Raw genomic sequence first — 18,704 nt, forward strand, 5'->3', positions numbered from 1 at the left:
TTAGATATTGTGAAATGTTTAAATGTTGCTTACAAGAGTAAAGGGTATTGGAAAAATGTTACAAAACTTACCCATAAAGTTGCTGATATAAAGACTTTATGTATAATTGCTTCTGAGATGCCTAGTGTGGAGTTCATAGCTGACCATTCTATCATAGGAGACTTGTACCATTCCTGCATCATTCGTTTGGTTTGATCTTAGTATGTCATTTTCCCCTTTTACTAATTTTCCCTTTTCCCTAAAATGAAATGAAAGAATGGAGAAAAATTGAACTGTGAAAGGGCTGGGATGCACAAATTTAATTCTTATTAGAACCCCAACTTAAGCATTGTCCAGGAGAGGAATACTTTGCTGCTATATAATTTTAATGCTGAGTATCAACTATTAAAGAAATATAACTTAGGCCCACAAAGCAGGGAAAGAACACTGTATTTTCATGAATACACCAAACCAATGAACTTTTGGAAGCCACACAGTAGTCAATCTCTTACAAACTCGTTGACATCTCTTCTTTAGAAATGTATTACCCAGAGTTGGTAATGGACAGGGAGGCCTGGCATGCTGTGGTTCATGGGGTCGCAAAGAGTCGGACACGACTGAGTGACTGAACTGAATTGAACTACCCACTTACCTTTTCCCCACTTAGTGGTGACGTTAGTCCAAAATTATCTGCTGCCAACTCATTAAAGTTCCTTGAACTTATGGTTTCATCTCTATATGTTTCTGTTGCCACTTCTGTAAAAATGAATGAAAATTAAAATATTTCTATATTTCTATGCTTTAAAGAAAGATTAAAATACTTTTTAAGTTTAATTTTAAAAAGATTTTTAAGTCAACAGACTATAACCAAATTTATGACTCTTAAAAGAAGCTACTATAAATGCTTTAGAAATCTCTCTGAAGTAGTAAATTTATGATTATAATTTGGTAGCAATTAAATGAACTCCCTCACTTTATCCAACTCTTAAAGCATGGGCATTCTTCTTTAGTCAGCATGATAGTTCAAGCAGAATTCTATGAAACATATTTAGCAGTTATCCTTCCAGATGTTGTAACATTTAAATTTTGAGGAAATATTAGCTATTTAAAAAGCATATTATCTTAATAATAATGCATGTTTAGAGTAGCACAACCTTTGGAGTATGTAAAAATGTTCTGTCTCATGTGGTATTCAGAGAATAAACACAATTTATTATGAAATTGTCAATTTTCCTGAAGTGTGGATGCTTTGCATACTACAGAGAGAGATCATGCATTTGTCCTCTGGGATACTATGCCCCACCAGGAAATACTTATTAACAGAAGATGGCCAAGGAGAACAATTCATTGTAATCCCTAAAGTCATATTTTTTTGGTCATTTGAAACATTTTTAATAGCCTAGAAAATTTCAATAGTATCTCTGGAGATGACTACCATTTATTGTTTTCTTTTCTTTTTTTTTTACTTTATAATATTGTATCGGTTTTGCCATATATCAACATGAATCCGCCACAGGTGTCACGTATTCCCAATCCTGAACCCCCCTTCCGCCTCCCTCCCCATACCATCCCTCTGGGTCATCCCATCGCACCAGCCCCAAGCATCCTGTATCCTGCATCGAACCCAGACTGGCGATTCATTTCTTATATGATATTATACATGTTTCAATGCCATTCTCCCAAATCATCCCACCCTCTCCCTCTCCCACAGAGTCCAAAAGACTGTTCTATACATCTGTGTCTCTTGCTGTCTCGTATACAGGGTTATCGTTACCATCTTTCTAAATTCCATTTATTCTTTAAAAGTTTGATAGAATTAATTACTGAGTATGTAAGCCTGAAGGCTTCTGCTTTGGAAAGTTTTATATATATATTTAAATATATATATATAAATTTAAACCTATATTTTAATCCATGGCTTTACTTTATTTTTTTTTTCATGGCTTTACTTTAAATACAAGTATTGTAGATTTCAATTAATACAAAAAAGAAATCAGAATTGTTGCTAGTTAACAGCGTACAGTTACTGGTATAATTTAAGCTATAGGACACCTACAGTCAACTAGCAAACCACACAGTTTTGTGTCATGTGTTTTGCTGTCACCTTAAATCATTTTGTTTGTTTTCTTCCAATTTAATTGAAATATAATTGACACCCAGCAGTGTAGTATAAGTTTAAGGTGTAGAGTATAATGATTTGAATTACATATCGTGAAGTGATTATCATTATAAGTTTAGTGAATATTCGTCATCTAATATACATACAAATATAAGAAATAGAATTTTTTCCCTTGTGATGAGATTTCTTAGGATTTACTCTCTTAACTGCTTTCATATATAACATACAGCACTGTAATTCAATCATTTTGTACATTACATCCCAGTACTTAATTATCTTATAACTGGAAGTTTATACATTTTGACCACCTTGATTCAGTTCCATTTCACAACACTCTCTGCCTCTGGCAATCACAAATCTGATATTCCCTTCTACAAGTATTTTTAAATTTATTTTGAAGTAGAAATGACCTGCAACTCTATGTTAGTGCCTGTTAGACAACATAGTTCAGTTCATTTCAGTCCCTCAGTCACGTCTGACTCTTTGCGACCCCGTGGACTGCAGCACACCAGGCTTCCCTGTCTAATATCAACGCTGGGAACCTACTTAAACTCATGTCCCTCGAGTTGGTGATCATCCAGCCATCTCATTCTCAGTTGGCCTCTTCCCCTCTGGCCTTCAATCTTTCCCAACATTAGGGTCTTTTCAAATGAGTCAGTTCTTCACATCAGGTGGCCAAAGCATTGGCGTTTCAGCTTCAGCATCAGTCTTCCCAATGAATATTCAGGACTGATTTTCTTTAGGATGCACTGGCTGGATCTCCTTGCAGTCCAAGGGACTCTCAAGAGTCTTCTCCAACGCCACAGTTCAAAAGCATCAATTCTTCAGAGCTCAGCTTTCTTTATAGTCCAACTCACAGCCATACATGACTGCTGGAAAAACCATAGCTTTGACTAGATTGACCTTTGTTGACAAAGGTCTCTGCTGTTTAATATGCTGTCTAGGTTAGTCATAGCTTTTCTTCCAAGGAGCAAGCAGTCACCATCTGCAGTGATTTTGGAGCCCAAAAAACTAAAGTCTGTCCATGTTTCCACTGTTTCCCCATCTATTTGGCATGAAATGATGGGACCGTATGCCATGATCTTAGTTTTCTGGATGTTGAATTTTAAGCCAAATTTTTCACTCTCCTCTTTCACTTTCATCAAGAGGCTTTTTCGTTCTTTGCTTTCTGCCATAAGGGTGGTGTCATCTGAGGTTATTGATATTTCTCCCAGCAATCTTGATTCCAGCTTGTGCTTCATCGAGCCTGACATTTCTCATGATGTACTCTGCATAGAAGTTAAATAAGCAGGGTAACAATATATAGCCTTGATGTACTCCTTTTCCAATTTGGAACCAGTTTGTTGTTCCATGTCCAGTTCTATTCAATATTTCTATACATTTCAAAATGATCACCACTATAAGTTTTGCTATAATCTGTCACCAAAAAAAGGTATTATATAATTATTGACTATATTTCCCACACTGTGCATTTCATACATGTGATTCATTTATTCTGCAACTGGAAGTTTATAGCTCTTAATCTTGTTTGAGCAACATTTGGCATTGCCTTTCTTTGGGACTGGAATGAAAGCTGAACTTTTCCAGTCCTGTGGCCACTGCTGAGTTTTCCAAACTTGCTGGCATACTGAGTGCAGCATTTTCATAGCATCATCTTTTAGGATTTGAAATAGCTCAACTGGAATTTCATCACCTCCTTTAGCTTTGTTCATAGTGATGTTTCCTAAGGACAATTTGACTTCATGCTATGGTATGCTTGGCTCTAGGTGAAGTGATCACACCATTGTCATTATCTGGGTCATTAAGAGGTGTTTTTTTTTTTTTTTTTGTATAGTTTTCCTGTGTATTCTTGCCACTTCTTAATATTTTCTGCTTCTGTTAGGTCCATACCATTTCTGTCCTTTGTTGTGCCCATCTTTGCATAAAATATTCTCTTGCTAGCTCTAAATTTCTTGAAGAAATCTCTAGTCTTTCCCATTCTGTTATTTCCCTCCAATTCTTTGCATTGTTCACTTAGGGAAGCTTTCTTATCTCTCCTTGATATTCTTTGGAACTCTGCATTCAGATGGCTATATCTTTCCTTTTCTCCTTTGCCTTTCACTTCTCTTCCTTTCTCAACTATTTGTAAGACCCCCTCAGACAACCATTTTGCCTTTTTGCATTTATTTTTCTTGGGGATGGTTTTGATCACAGCTTCCTGTACAATATTATGAACTTCTGTCATAGTTCCTCAGGGACTCTATCAGGTCTAATCCCTTGAATCTACCTGTCACTTCTACAGAATAATCATAAGGGATTTGAATAATGAGCATAAAGGGAACATACCACAACATAATAAAAACCATATATGACAAACCATAGCTAACGTCACACTCAACAGGGAAAAGCTGTAAGCATTTCCTCTAAGATCTGGAACAAGACAAGTATGTCCACCCTTACCACTTTTATTCCATGTAGTTTTGGGATTCCTAACCATGGCAACAGAGGTGAAAAATATAAATAAGAGTAATTCACATTGGAAAAGAAGTAATGCTGTCATTGTTTGCAGGTGACATGATACTGTACATAGAAAAAACTAAAGATGCTACCAGAACACTACCACAGTTCATCAATGAATTTGGTAAAGTCACAGGATACAAAATTAATACATGGAAATCTGTTGCTTTTCTATACACTAACAATGAAAATTCAGAAAGAGAAACTAAGGAAGCAATTCTAGTTAATATCACATCAAAAAGAATAAGAATGCTAGGGAATAAATGACCTAAGAAAACAAAAGATTTATACTCTTAAATCTTTAAGATGTTGATGAAAGTAAATGCAGATTAAACAAACAGATGTAAAGATATTCTTGAACTGGAAGAATCAACATTGTGAAAATGATTATTATCCCAAAGCAGATTCAATGCAGTCCTATTAAATTGCCAATGGCATTTTTCATATTAATAGAATGAACTTTTTAAAATTTGTATGGAGACACAAAAGATCCCAAATACCAAAGAAATCTTAAGAATAAAGAAATAAACTTGGAGGAAATAGTGTCTGTGATTTCAGACTACACTATTAAAACAAAGCTACAGTCATCAAAAGAGTATAGTACTGGCAAAAAAAAAAAAAAAAAAGACATATTGATCAGTGCAGCCCAATAGGAAGCTCAGAAATAAACCAACACACACCTATGGTCAGTGATGTACAACAAAGAAGGCAAGAAAATACCATGGAGAAAAGACAGTCTCTTTCATAAGTGGTGCTGGGAAACCTGGGCAACTTCATGTAAAAGAATGAAATTAGAACATTCTCTACACCATACACAAAAACAAACACAAAATAGATTAAAGGCCCAAATGAAAGTGCAGATGCTATAAAACTTATAGATTAAAACAGAGGCAGAACACTCTTTGAAATAAATTGCTACAAGATCTCTTCAGATCCACATTCTAGAGTAATGAAAATAAAAACAAAAATACATAATGTGACCTAATTAAAATTAAAAGCTTTTGTACAGCAAAGTAAACCATAAACAAAACAGACAATCCATAGAATGGTAAAAAATGTTTGCAAACAAAGTGACAAAGGATTAATCTCCAAAATATACAAACAACTCATGAAACCCAATATATTAAAAAATAGTAATAATAACCATAAACAAGTAGGTAAAATATCTAAATAGACATTTCTCCAAAAAAGACATACAGGTGACCAAAAAGTATGTGAAAAGATTCTCAACATTGCTAATTACTAGAAAAATGCATGTCACGACTACAATGGGCTAACACCTCATAGCAGTCAGAATTGTCATCATCATTAATGCCTACAAACAACAAATGCTGGAAAGGGTGTGGAGAAAAAGAGAACCCTCTTACCTTGTTGGTGGCAATGTAAGTTGGTATAACCACAATGGAGAATACTATGAATATTCCTTAAAAAAATAAAAATAAAACTACCATATGATCCAGGATTCCAATTCTGGGCATATAGCTGGAAAAAAACATAATTCCAAAAGATACATGCACCCAATGTTCAGCATTATTATAATAGTCAACATATAGAAGCAACCTGAGTGTCCACATGGTATACATATCCTATGGGATATTACTCAGCCATTAAAAATGAAATAATGTCATTTACAACAACATAATGGATCTGGAGATTAGCATACTAAATGAAATAAGTCAAACAGAGAAAGACAAATATCATGTGATGTGATTTACATGCAGAAGCTAAAAAAAATGTGATAAATGCAAACTTATTTACAAAACAGAAACAGACTCACAGGCTTCAAAAAGAAACATGGTTACCAAAGGAGAAAGGTGGAAAGGCCGGATAAATTAGGAATAACATGTATACCCTAAAATATACAAAATAGATAATCAGCAAGATTAAGGTATAGCACAGGGAACTGTACTCAATATTTTATAATAACCTATTATTCAGGAAAAAATTATTATTATTAAGGATTATTCAGGACAATAGTCTGAAAAATGGATATATGTATATGCGGAATTGAATCACTTTGCTGTACGCCTGAAACTAATGCAATCTTGTAAATAAACTATACCCCAGTATAAAATAAAAAGTAAATTTAAAAATGTAAATCAATAAATTGCTAATAAGTATTAATATGTACATATTGCCATTCTTCTCATTGTTTTTGTAGTTCTTCAAGATTGTTTTTGCAGTTCTTTTGTGTTTCTTTCTTCTTTCCTTCCCTTCTGTGTGATATGATGACTAACTTATGTTTGGATTTTTTCTTTGTTGTGTTTTTATCTATTACAAATTTTAGGCTTGTGATTATCATGAGGCTTATATATAGCAATATAGAAAATATGCATATATATATACACATATATATGTAACTGTTTTGTTTCTGATATTTAAATGCATTTTAATGACCTTGAATTTTTACTTTCTCCCATTATGTTTACTGTTTTTGACATCCTTATTTATATATTTTTCTTTTGTGTGTCCCTTAGCTAATTTTATTATGGATGATCTTATTACTTTTGTCTTTTAATCTTTCTACTAGTTTTATAAAAGGTTTATACTACCTTTATTGCATACCTGCTTTTTCCCATTAGTCTTTTTTCTTTTATAGCTTTTAAATTTCTAAATTGTGGCCTTTGCTTTTCCATTTAGTGATGTCTATTTAACATTTATTGTAGAGCTGGTCTCATGGAGCTAAACCTTTTCAGTTTTACTTGTCTGTGAAATTTTTTATCTCTCTATCACATCTGAATAAAAGCCTTGCCATATGGATTATTCTTGGCTATAGGTTTTTCACTTTCATCATTTTCAATATAAAGCATTGCTCTCTTTTTGCCTACAGAGCTTCTGCTGAAAAGTCAGCTGATAGTATAATGAGAGCTCACTTGTACATAACTGTTGCTTTCCACTTGCTGCTTATATTGTTCTATCTCTATCTTTAATTTTTGCCACTTTAATTACACTTTGTCTTGATGTGGTTCCGTTGGGACTTTCTGTTTTGTATTCTCTGTGCTTCCTATACCTGGATGTCTGTTTCCTTTCCCAGGTTGGGGAAAGTTTTACCTAATATGTTTTCAATATGTTCTCAGCCCCCTTCTCTCTTTTTTCTCTTTTTGGGACTCCTTCAGTATTTCTTAACGGTAAAGAAGCTGCCTGCCAATGCAGGAGATGCAAGAGATACAGGTTTGATCTCTGTGTCAGGAAGATTCCCTAAAGTTGAAAACAGCAAACTGCTCTAGTATTCTTGCCTGGAAAATTCCATGGACAGAGGAGCCTGGTGGACTACCGTCCATGGGGCTGCAAAGAGTCAGATACAACTGGATGACTAGAACATGCACGCCATGTGTCAAACATATCTAATTTTTAAATAAAAGAATTTTTTTTTCTGAGATCCTGTATCTTCCTTGCTATCATTATTCTGACTTTTCTTCCTGAGAGGCTGCCTATCTCCACTTCACTTAATTGTTTTTTCTGGGGCTTCATCTTGCTCTTTCATCTGGTACATATTCCTCTACTGATTCACTTTGTTGAATCTGTGATTATGGTTTTCTTTCTGCAGGGTGCAGGGTTGTAGTTCTTGCTTCTGATGTCTACCCTCTAATGTATGAGACTAAGAGGATTTCTCAAGCTTTCTGAGGGGAAGGACTAGTGGTGGGTAGAGCTGGGTATTGTCCCGCTGGTGGTCAGGCTCGCACTCGGTAAAACTTTAATCTGTTTGTCTGCTGATTGATGGGGCTGTGTTCCCAACCTCTTTGTTGTTTGGCCTGAGGTGACCAAGCACTGGAGCCTACAGACTGTTTGGTGGGGCTAGTGGCTATTTCTGGAAGGGCTGACTCCAATGAGTACTTCCCAGAACTGATCCTTCCAGTGTCTTCATCCCTGAATTGAGCCACAGCTACCCTGAACTCTGCAGAAGACCTCTCAATATTACCAAGCAGATTTTGCCTAGTCTCTAATGGGTTCACTATTTTTCCCCCTCTGGGTCCTAGTGTGCACAAGACTTTGTGTGTGCCCTCCAAGAGTGGAGCTTCTGTTTTCTCCAGTGTTGTGGAAGTCCTGCAATCAGACCCCAGTGGTCTTCAAAGCCAGATTCTCTGGGGACTCTTTTTCTCATTCCCTGACCTCCAGCTGGGAAGTTTGACATGGGACTCAGAATTCTCCTGTGGAATAACTTCTGTGGTATAATTATTTTTCAGTTTGTGGGTCGCTTCCCTGCTGGGTATGGCACTCTACTCCAGTACTCTTGCCTGGAAAATCCCATGGATGTAGGAGCCTGGTAGGCTGCAGTCCATGGGGTCACTAAGAGTTGGACACAACTGAGCGACTTGACATTCACGTTTCACTTTCATGCATTGGAGAAGGAAATGGCAACCCACTCCAGTGTTCTTGCCTGGAGAATCCCAGGGATGGCGGAGCCAGGTGGGCTGCTGTCTATGGGGTCGCACAGAGTTGGACATGACTGAAGTGACTTAGCAGTAGCAGTACCTGCTGGGTATGGGATTTGATTTTATTATGACCACACCCCTTCTACTGATTCATTCTGGCTTCTCTTTGTCTTTGGATGTGGGGTATCTTTTTTTGACAGGTTTTTTCATGGTTGTTCATCAGTTGTGAATTCCTTTCACATGAATTTCATTTAATCACTGCACGGATTCTCTAGTTGTGGCGCACAAACTTAGTTGCTGTGCAGTGTGCGTGATCTAAGTTCCTCGACCAGGGATGAAACCCATGTTCCCTGCATTGCAAGGTGGATTCTTAGCCACTGGACCACCAGGGAAGTCTCTGAGATTTATTTTTAAATGCTTAAATACCTAAGATACATTGATGTACAGATAATGATTACTAGGCAGAGTTTTCCACAGAGGCAGACTAATACAAAAGATGCATCTATATCTATATCTATCTACCTATCATCTGTCTATCTACCTATCTATCCATAGAGAGACAGAGAAAGAATTTTCTCACAGAAAAGTAATGATTGATAAGTCTGAAATTTCTAAGAGGGCCTGACAACTGAAAATTTAGGTAAGAATTGAAGCTGCATCTTGAGTCTGAATTCTGTAGGACAGGAGTCTGGAAATTTAGGCCAGACTTCTATGTTGCAGTCTTAGAAAGAATTCTTTCTTTCTTGGCTTATATCAGTCTTTTTTAATTAAGGATTTTAGTTGATTGGATGAGGCCCACACAACATTATAAAAGGTTAAGTGAAGTGAGTGGAAGTCACTCAGTCGTGTCTGACTCTTTGCAACCCCATGGACTGTCCATGGAATTCTCCAGGCCAGCATGCTGGAGTGGGTTCAGTTCAGTTCAGTTCAGTTGCTCAGTCTTGTCCGACTCTTTGTGACCCCATGAACCACAGCACGCCAGGCCTCCCTGTCCATCACCAACTCCCAGAGTTCACTCAGACTCACGCCCATCGAGTCAGTGATGCCATCCAGCCATCTCATCCTCTGTTGTCCTCTTCTCCTCCTGCCCCCAATCCCTCCCAGCATCAGAGTGTTTTCCAATGAGTCAACTCTTCGCATGAGGTGGCCAAAGTACTGAATTTTCAGCTTTAGCATCATTCCTTCCAAAGAAATCTCAGGGCTGATCTTCAGAATGGACTGGTTGGATCTCCTCGCAGTCCAAGGGACTCTCAAGAGTCTTCTCCAACACCACAGTTCAAAATCATCAATTCTTCGGTGCTCAGGTTTCTTCACAGTCCAACTCTCACATCCATATATGACCACTGGAAAACCATAGCCTTGACTAGACGGACCTTAGTTGGCAAAGTAATGTCTCTGCTTTTGAATATGCTATCTAAGTTGGTCATAACTTTTCTTCCAAGGAGTAAGTGTCTTTCAATTTCATGGCTACAGTCACCATCTGCAGTGATTTTGGAGCCCCCCAAAAATAAAGTCTGACACTGTTTCCACTGTTTCCCCATCTATTTCCCATGAAGTGATGGGACCAGATTCGATGATCTTCGTTTCCTGAATGTTGAGCTTTAAACCAACTTTTTCACTCTCCTCTTTCACTTTCATCAAGAGGCTTTTAGTTCCTCTTCACTTTCTGCCATAAGGGTGGTGTCATCTGCATACCTGAAGTTATTGATATTTCTCCCTGCAATCTTGAATCCAGCTTGTGTTTCTTCCAGTCCAGCGTTACTCATTCCTTTCAGATTAGGTTCCTTTAAGATTGAAAGTGAAAAGTGAAAGTGAAGTCGTTCAGTTGTGTCTGACTCTTTGTAAAAGTAGCCTTTACATATATGTAACCGACAAGTGAACTCATGTATAGCATATATAAAATATCTCTAAAAAATACAAGGAAAAGACTGACAAAACAACTGAAAGGGTCAAATGATTTGAATAATTTTCTTAAAATCACAGCAGATGGTGATTGCAGCCATGAAATTATAAGATCCTACTACTTGGAAGGAAAGTTATGACCAACCTAGACAGCATAGAAAAGCAGAGACATTACTTTGTCAACAAAGGTCTGTCTAGTCAAGGCTGTGGCTTTTCTCATAGTCATGTATGAATGTGAGAGTTGGACTATAAAGAAAGCTGAGTGTGAAGAGTAGCCCACCAGGCTCCTCCCTCCATGGGATTCTCCAGGCAAGAGTATTGGAGTGGGTTGCCATTTCCTTCTCCAGGGGATCTTCCTGACTCAGGGATCGAACCCGGGTCTCCTGCTTTGTAGGTAGACGCTTTACCATCTGATCCACTAGGGAAGTCCTCCTTTAAGATTCAGTTCAGTTCTGTTCAGTCACTCAGTCATGTCTGACTCTTTAGGTTATGTAAATATATTTTATGTTAATTTTAAGAACAGGGAAACTGAAAGTGATCTCCCTAACTCCCTCTTCTCCTCCCCCACCTTTTCTTGCTCCCTCTCATATATATTTTTTGTTTGCTTATACAGTTATCTTTTTTCTTAATATATATATATATATATGTATTATTGATGTGTACTTGACTTATGGTGTTTCAGGTGCACAGCAAGGTGATTCAGTCATATGTATAAATATATATAATCTTTGGAATTATTTCCCATTATAGGTTATTACAAGATATTGATTATAGTTCCCTGTACTATACAGTAAAGCTTTGTTTCTTGTTGCACATCTATTTTTTAAATTAGAAATCTAGCATTCTATTCATACTAAGTAAAACAATTGGAAGCAAAATGTAATAAATTTTTTAGGCAAAAATTCATAAGTTTTCTAAAATATATATATTAGCATCAATACAAGAAGGAATTAAATATGAATATGTCTAGGAGATAGACATATAAGTATATAAGTATATTTATATTAAATATTATTGAAAATTTGAAAGCTCCAAACTGCTATGTAAGAGATGAGAACTACTAAACTTTCCACCCTTAAGAAAAGATAAAGATGTATAAAGAGTGACAGCACAGGGATGTTTACTATGATAGAGGTGCTAGTCTTTCTATGAAGACCATCTTAATTTTACACCTAGACTAAATACTGTAACCCTATTTGAATTTATGTGGTACTATTGATGGACATGGAGGCTTGGTGTGCTGCAGTTCATGGGGTCGCAAAGAGTGGGACACGACTGAGCAACTGAACTGAACTGAAATGAACTGACGCATATATATGATCATGCTGCTGCTGCTGCTGCTGCTAGGTCGCTTCAGTCGTGTCCGACTCTGTGTGATTCCATAGATGGCAGCCCACCAGCACCCCCGGTCCCTGGAATTCTCCAGGGAAGAACACTGGAGTGGGTTGCCATTTCCTTCTCCAAAGCATGAAAGTGAAAAGTGAAAAGTGAAAGTGAGGCCGCTCAGTCATGTCCGACTCTCAGCAACCCCATGGACTGCAGCCTACCAGGCACCTCAGTCCATGGGATTTTCCAGGCAAGAGTACTGGAGTGGGGTGCCATTGCATTCTCCATATATGATCGTACTTAACTACTAATAATACTATGTTTCTAATAATCATTCCCTACACTTGCTCTTCCTAAGGAAATAACTTATTTAATTCTACATCCCATCAGTTTAACCTAGGACTTGAAAATTTACATGTATTAAAATTCTTAAATCAATAAGTGGATCAAGTGTTATACACTCAGATTTTTTTTTTTACTGTTTTCATGTTTGTTTGATTTTTATTACTCAACTGAAAGTAAAGGTTTTATAATTAAAATATCTTCCCTGCATCCAGGCAATGTACAGTTTAATGTGTTTGTACTTAAATAAATTTGATTTACTTTGATTTTTACCATTACTATTATCATGTGTAAAACTTGATGTACTGTGTTCATGAATGTACATTTTCCTTAAAGTGAAATATTAGTTCCATTCATTAGTGTTTCCTACCAAAGAGAATGCCCAGAAGATGGCTAACAGGTTAACATTGAATAAAAATATATACAGAGATCATGAAGATATATTTTCATTCTTTTTTTTTTTTGAAGATATATTTTCTTATTTGCCTCTTCATGTTACCCTGTATCTCTCTCTAGTTAAATTAAAATTACCCATGTGGATCTGAGGAAGATGTGTAGCTGAATGGCACTATGTTCTATTCCCTGGAGAAGATAACCTATTGTACCACTGAAGCTATTGACAAAGATGAGAAAGTTTTTCTGGAGGCCTACAAGAAATAGATTGCCAGACTAACACAGATTTCAAGTTACAAAATGAAATGTGTAGCTATGTGAATATATAAACTATAATAATCCAAATTTTTTTAAAATTAATGTTCTTATAAATATGAAATTAACAGTGAATAAATCAGTAAAAGTATGTTTGGCAAGTTTGCTTATATTAGAACCCTTCAGAGCATGACACCTTGTCAAGTCAATTGGCATTATGACTGAATTTTTATCACTTATTTCTTAGCATAAAGAGCATATCATGAAATTAACTATGCTTGTGTTTTTTGTTTGTTTGTTTGTTTGTTTTTGCACTTATGTTACTCAAACATGTAAACTGATACTGCTTGATTCAAGCCAGGTTATTTCTCCCGATGATAGATCTGTATCTCCATTTGAACACATAGTGGTAAACTAATTGTCAAGTTGCTATCTCAGAAGGGGGATAAATAGGGACACTTGATAGAGATCATATTAAACCTGTTGATTGCTATGGGTAGTATGGCCATTTTAACAAGACTTATTCCAATCCAAGAGCGTGGGATATCTTTTGGTTGCTTTGAATTATTTTTCATTAATTTAACAATGTTTTATAGCTTCAATGTATATCTTTCACCTTCGTTACTAGGTTTATTCCTAGTTTGTTTTGCTTTTTTTTGACCCAATTTTAAAAGGGGTTAAAAAAAAATTCTCTTTCTGATACTTCATTGTTAAAGAAATGCAATATATTTCTGTATATAACTCTTATATCCAACACACACATGTGCACATATATTCACAAACACTTTTGATTATTTTAACCAAACTTTTTATAGCTAGTTGTGAGCAAACCTTTATGACTTATAAAAATGTTAATGTTTTTGACAATATTATTATATATAAAGGCAACCCCTTACTGGAGAGATACATAGAGCGTTATGATGCCATCATATAAAACATCAGTCTAGGTTTTAAATTTAGAGTAGCTCTGGAGAGGAAAATCTAGAGAAATCTGTCATACATCAGAAAATTATTACTAACAACGTTGAAAGACTTTCAGTTTATGCTTCAATGTAACTCAGAACAATATGCATTTTAAAGCATGAGTCAACATTTACACATGCATAACTCAGTTCATATACATGGCATTGTAAGTCACATTTTAATAAAAATAATTGGCATTATTTCTATATAATCAAGTAAGTTACAACAAAATAAGTATTTATGTAATTGTAACTGAGATCTATCCTGGGGTCTAGAACTGTGCTTCCTAATACAGCAAGCATAACACACATGAGGCTACAAAGCACTTGATACTGAATTGATCAAAATTGACATGTACTATAAATGTAAATACACACAGACTTTGAAAGGCTAAATATGAAAATACATACAATAGTTAATATGTAATTTTGCATGCATTCTACATTGGAATGATAATATTCTACATATAGTTATTTAAAAATTAATATAAAATGCTACATTTACTTGTTTATTTCTTCTAAGAGGCTGGAAGAAAATTTGGAATTGCATATGCATTTTGTACTTTGGACTATTGGACAGCAGTGGCAGAAGCAGAAAGAAAGATAAGCTCTTATATTTGAAAAGGCCACCATCTATTATTATATTTGGTGCATAAATTTTTATAATACAATATTGAAAACATAATGTTGATTTTAACATGTAATTTCAATAAAAATTATATTTTATTTCACAGCATATACTCATCAATATACTTAATTTATTAGAAGAGAAAACTATGTTTTAAAAGGAGAAATCTATATTTGACATAAAAAAGAGAAATTTAAGAGAATGTAAACCATTAAATGGGCTCTGGGTTTGGGGGAAGATGTATATACAACATGAAATACAAGCCCTTTTTCATATCTCAGTTCAGTTCACTAAGGTAAGCAAAATTCAGCTCTTTCTATTGAATTTGAAGTAGAAAGAAAAGCATTAAAAACAAAGAAAGACTGTAAAAATGGGAGGAAAAAGATAAAATAGAGCTAATAAAAAAAGAGTAAGAGAATGAGATAAGAATGGATGGAGAGAAAAGGGGATCCTAAATATAAATACTGAGTTTTATGTTTAATATTTATATTTGTGCTCCCCTTTTGTTTTACACTGTTGGGAAAGCAAACTGGTACAGCCACTATGGAGATTCCTTAAAAAACTAGGAAATAGAACCACCATATGACCCAGCAATCCCACTGCTATGCATAGACTGCAAGGAAACAAGAATTGAAAGAGACATATGTACCCCAAATTTCATTGCAGCAATATTTACAATAGCTAGGACATGGAAGCAACCTAGATGAATAGGTAAGGAAGTGTGGTACATAGACACGATGGAATATTACTCAGCCACAAAAAAGAACACATTTGAGTCAATTCTAATGAGGTGGATGAACCTGGAGCCTATTTGTCAAAAAGAGAAAGACAAATACTGTATATTAATGCATACATATGAAATTTAGAAAGACAGTACCGCTGACCCTACATGCACAGCAACAAAGGAGGCACAGACATAAAGAACTGACTTTTGGACTCAGAGGGAAAAGGTGAGGGTGGAATCATTTCAGAGAATAGCACTGAAATATGTGCATTACCATATGTAAACTAGATGACCACTGTGAGTCTGATGCATGAAGCAGGGCACACAAAGTCAATCCTCTGGGAAAACCCAGAGGGACAGGGTGGGGAGAGAGGTGGGAGAAAGGTTCAAGATGGGAGGGACACATATACCTGTGGCTGATTCGTGTTATGTATGGCAAAAATCATCACGATATTATAATTATCCTCCAATTAAAATAAATAAATTAACTAAATATATATATATGTATCAGTTCAGTTCAGTCACTCACTCGTGTTTGACTCTTTGCGACCCCATGAATTGCAGCACGCCAGGCCTCCCTGTCCATCACCAACTCCCGGAGTTCACTCAGACTCAGGTCAATAGAGTCAGTGATGCCATCCAACCATCTCATCCTCTGTCGTCCCCTTCTCCTCCTGCCCCCAATCCCTCCCAGCATCAGAGTCTTTTCCAATGAGTCAACTCTTCTCATGAGGTGGCCAAAGTACTGGAGTTTCAGCTTTAGCATCATTCCTTCCAAAGAAATCCCAGGGCTAATCTTCATAATGGACTGGTTGGATCTCCTTGCAGTCCAAGGGACTCTCAAGAGTCTTCTCCATCACCACAGTTCAAAATCATCAATTCTTCTGTGCTCAGCCTTCTTCACAGTCCAACTTTCACATCCATACATGACCACTATATATATATGTGTATGTGTATATATATATATATGTATATATATATATATACCTTAAGAAAAGGCATCTATGAAAATAGTAAATGATATTTGGGGAATTAAAAATATATAAGTTAAACAAAAGTAGGATGATAAAATAAAGCATAAACTTTCTCATGGCTGGCTGGGAAAAAAAAAAATTTAAACTGTTTTTGCTAAAGTTTCATTTTAACCAGAAATATGTAGTAAGTGATGCATCATTTGCTATTACAATCCATAAGATTCTTCTTTGTGACTGATTCTTGATTATTGCTACTTAATAATTTTCTATTTTTAATGAATATATTTTAAACAGAAGTTTTTAAAAATTCTTTTTTACTCTAAGTTTCTAACAGAAGAGAAAGCATTTTGATAAGAAAAATAAAATTATATTTCTTCATAACTTCTAGAATAAGATTGTAAAATATGATACTAGGAAACAAAACATGGTGTGTAAATTTTGGAGAAATAATATAATCATGTAAAGAAATTGTGATGATATTAACAAAAGAAATGAAACCATCTGAATAACACAAACAGAATCTTTTGATATGAAATTAATGATGGAATACATTCAATACATTTTGTGTTTCCCAGACCACCCTCAACTTCACAAAAAAATATAAAAATAATTGGATATAAATTGATTGCAGAATATGTAAATTTGGTATAGCTATGGCAGGAAAGATGGCAAATATGATAACGTTAATAGATCTAGCTCTCAATAAATGATTTCACTTACTTTATGTAATGTATGTACCATACAATTTAAAGTCAGCAGGGTACTTATATATTTAGTAGCAATTTACCACCCAGTATTTTGCCTAAGGCTGCCTTCATATCCTTGTTCCTCAGACTATAGATGAGAGGGTTCAGGCTGGGAGGTAATACAGAGTATAATACAGACATGAAGAGACTCAGTGATGATGGAGACTTAGAATTAGTCCCTAAATAATTGGCAATACCTGAAAAGAGAAACAATATTACTACAGTGAGATGGGGTACACAGGTAGAAAAAGTTTTGAACCTGCCTTGTGCAGAGGGAATCCTCAGGACAGCTGAAAAAATGTAAACATAAGAGGCAATCAGGAAAAGAAAGCATAGAAAAGCAAAAGCGCAGCTAGCAATGACAAACGCATATTCTAGAATTTGTTCTTCTGAACAAGCAAGGGTGAGCACTGAAGGAATATCACAGAAGAACTGATGTACTATGTAAGGCCCACAGAAAGGTACAGAGAATGTGCCTGCAACATGAATGGATCCATAGGCACACCCACTAGCCCACGATGCTATCACCATCTGCAGACAGGTGCCTCTATTCATGGTTGTCTCATAGTACAGAGGTTGGCAGATGGCAACATAGCGGTCATAGGACATCACTATAAGGAGGGCATACTCTGTGCCAGCCAAAAAAATGAAAAGAAAAATTTGTGAGGCGCATCCCAGGAAAGAGATGGAATGGCCTTTGGTCAGAGAGTTTATGATGGATTTGGGCACAGTGACAGAGATGTAGCAGATATCAATCAAGGACAAATTCTTTAGGAAGAAATACATGGGTGACTGGAGACGCTGGTCAATGGTGGTGAGAATTATAACGAGGAGATTCCCCATCAGTGCTGTCAGGTAAATCAGGAAGAAGAATGGAACATAGAGTCCTTGTAGCACCTGATTATCAGTGAATCCCATGAGCAAAAATTCTGTTATGATGGTAGCATTGGTTAATTTCTCAGTCATGCTGATTCTTATTTGTAAAAATAAAGATTATACTAGTAACTAGTTCATTCAGATATGGTAACATTCATCTTTACTTAACTTTTGATATGGCTTGATCCTGAGTGAGGCATAGCTCATCAGAATAACTCTGAAAATACACTGTATAGATTTCCCTTCTTATAATATTAACAGGTAGAAATAAGATTTGGAGAAGGCAATGGCACCCCACTCCAGTACTCTTGCCTGGAAAAGCCCATGGACGGAGGAGCCTGGTAGGCTGCAGTCCATGGGGTCGCTGAGAGTCGGACACGACTGAGCGACTTCACTTTCACTTTTCACTTTCATGCATTAGAGAAGGAAATGGCAACCCACTCCAGTATTCTTGTCTGGAAAATCCCATGGATGGAGGAGCCTGGTGGGCTGCCGTCTATGGGGTCGCACAGAGTTGGACACGACTGAAGCGACTTAGCAGCAGCAGCAACAGAAATAAGATTGATATTAAGGAGAGCTTAGAAGAGGTGGAAAGTGAAATGAAATGCT

The 18,704-nt window shown here is 36.1% G+C and overlaps 1 protein-coding gene across 1 annotated transcript; it reads right to left on the reverse strand.

Moving 5' to 3' along the window:
• Positions 1–17,237: 17,237 nt before the first annotated feature.
• On the reverse strand, positions 17,238–18,185 carry LOC121819639 (olfactory receptor 14A16-like). The gene has a single exon (XM_042250406.1). The coding sequence runs from the start codon at positions 18,183–18,185 to the stop codon at positions 17,238–17,240; it is 948 nt and encodes a 315-aa protein (XP_042106340.1).
• Positions 18,186–18,704: the final 519 nt, after the last annotated feature.

Source organism: Ovis aries, chromosome 5 (assembly GCF_016772045.2).
Source record: "Ovis aries strain OAR_USU_Benz2616 breed Rambouillet chromosome 5, ARS-UI_Ramb_v3.0, whole genome shotgun sequence".
Lineage (NCBI taxonomy): Eukaryota > Metazoa > Chordata > Mammalia > Artiodactyla > Bovidae > Ovis > Ovis aries.

What these genes read in the sequence shown, in the direction of transcription:
- LOC121819639 (XM_042250406.1), bottom strand. Translation starts at nt 18,185, where the DNA reads ATGACTGAGAAATTAACCAATGCTACCATCATAACAGAATTTTTGCTC.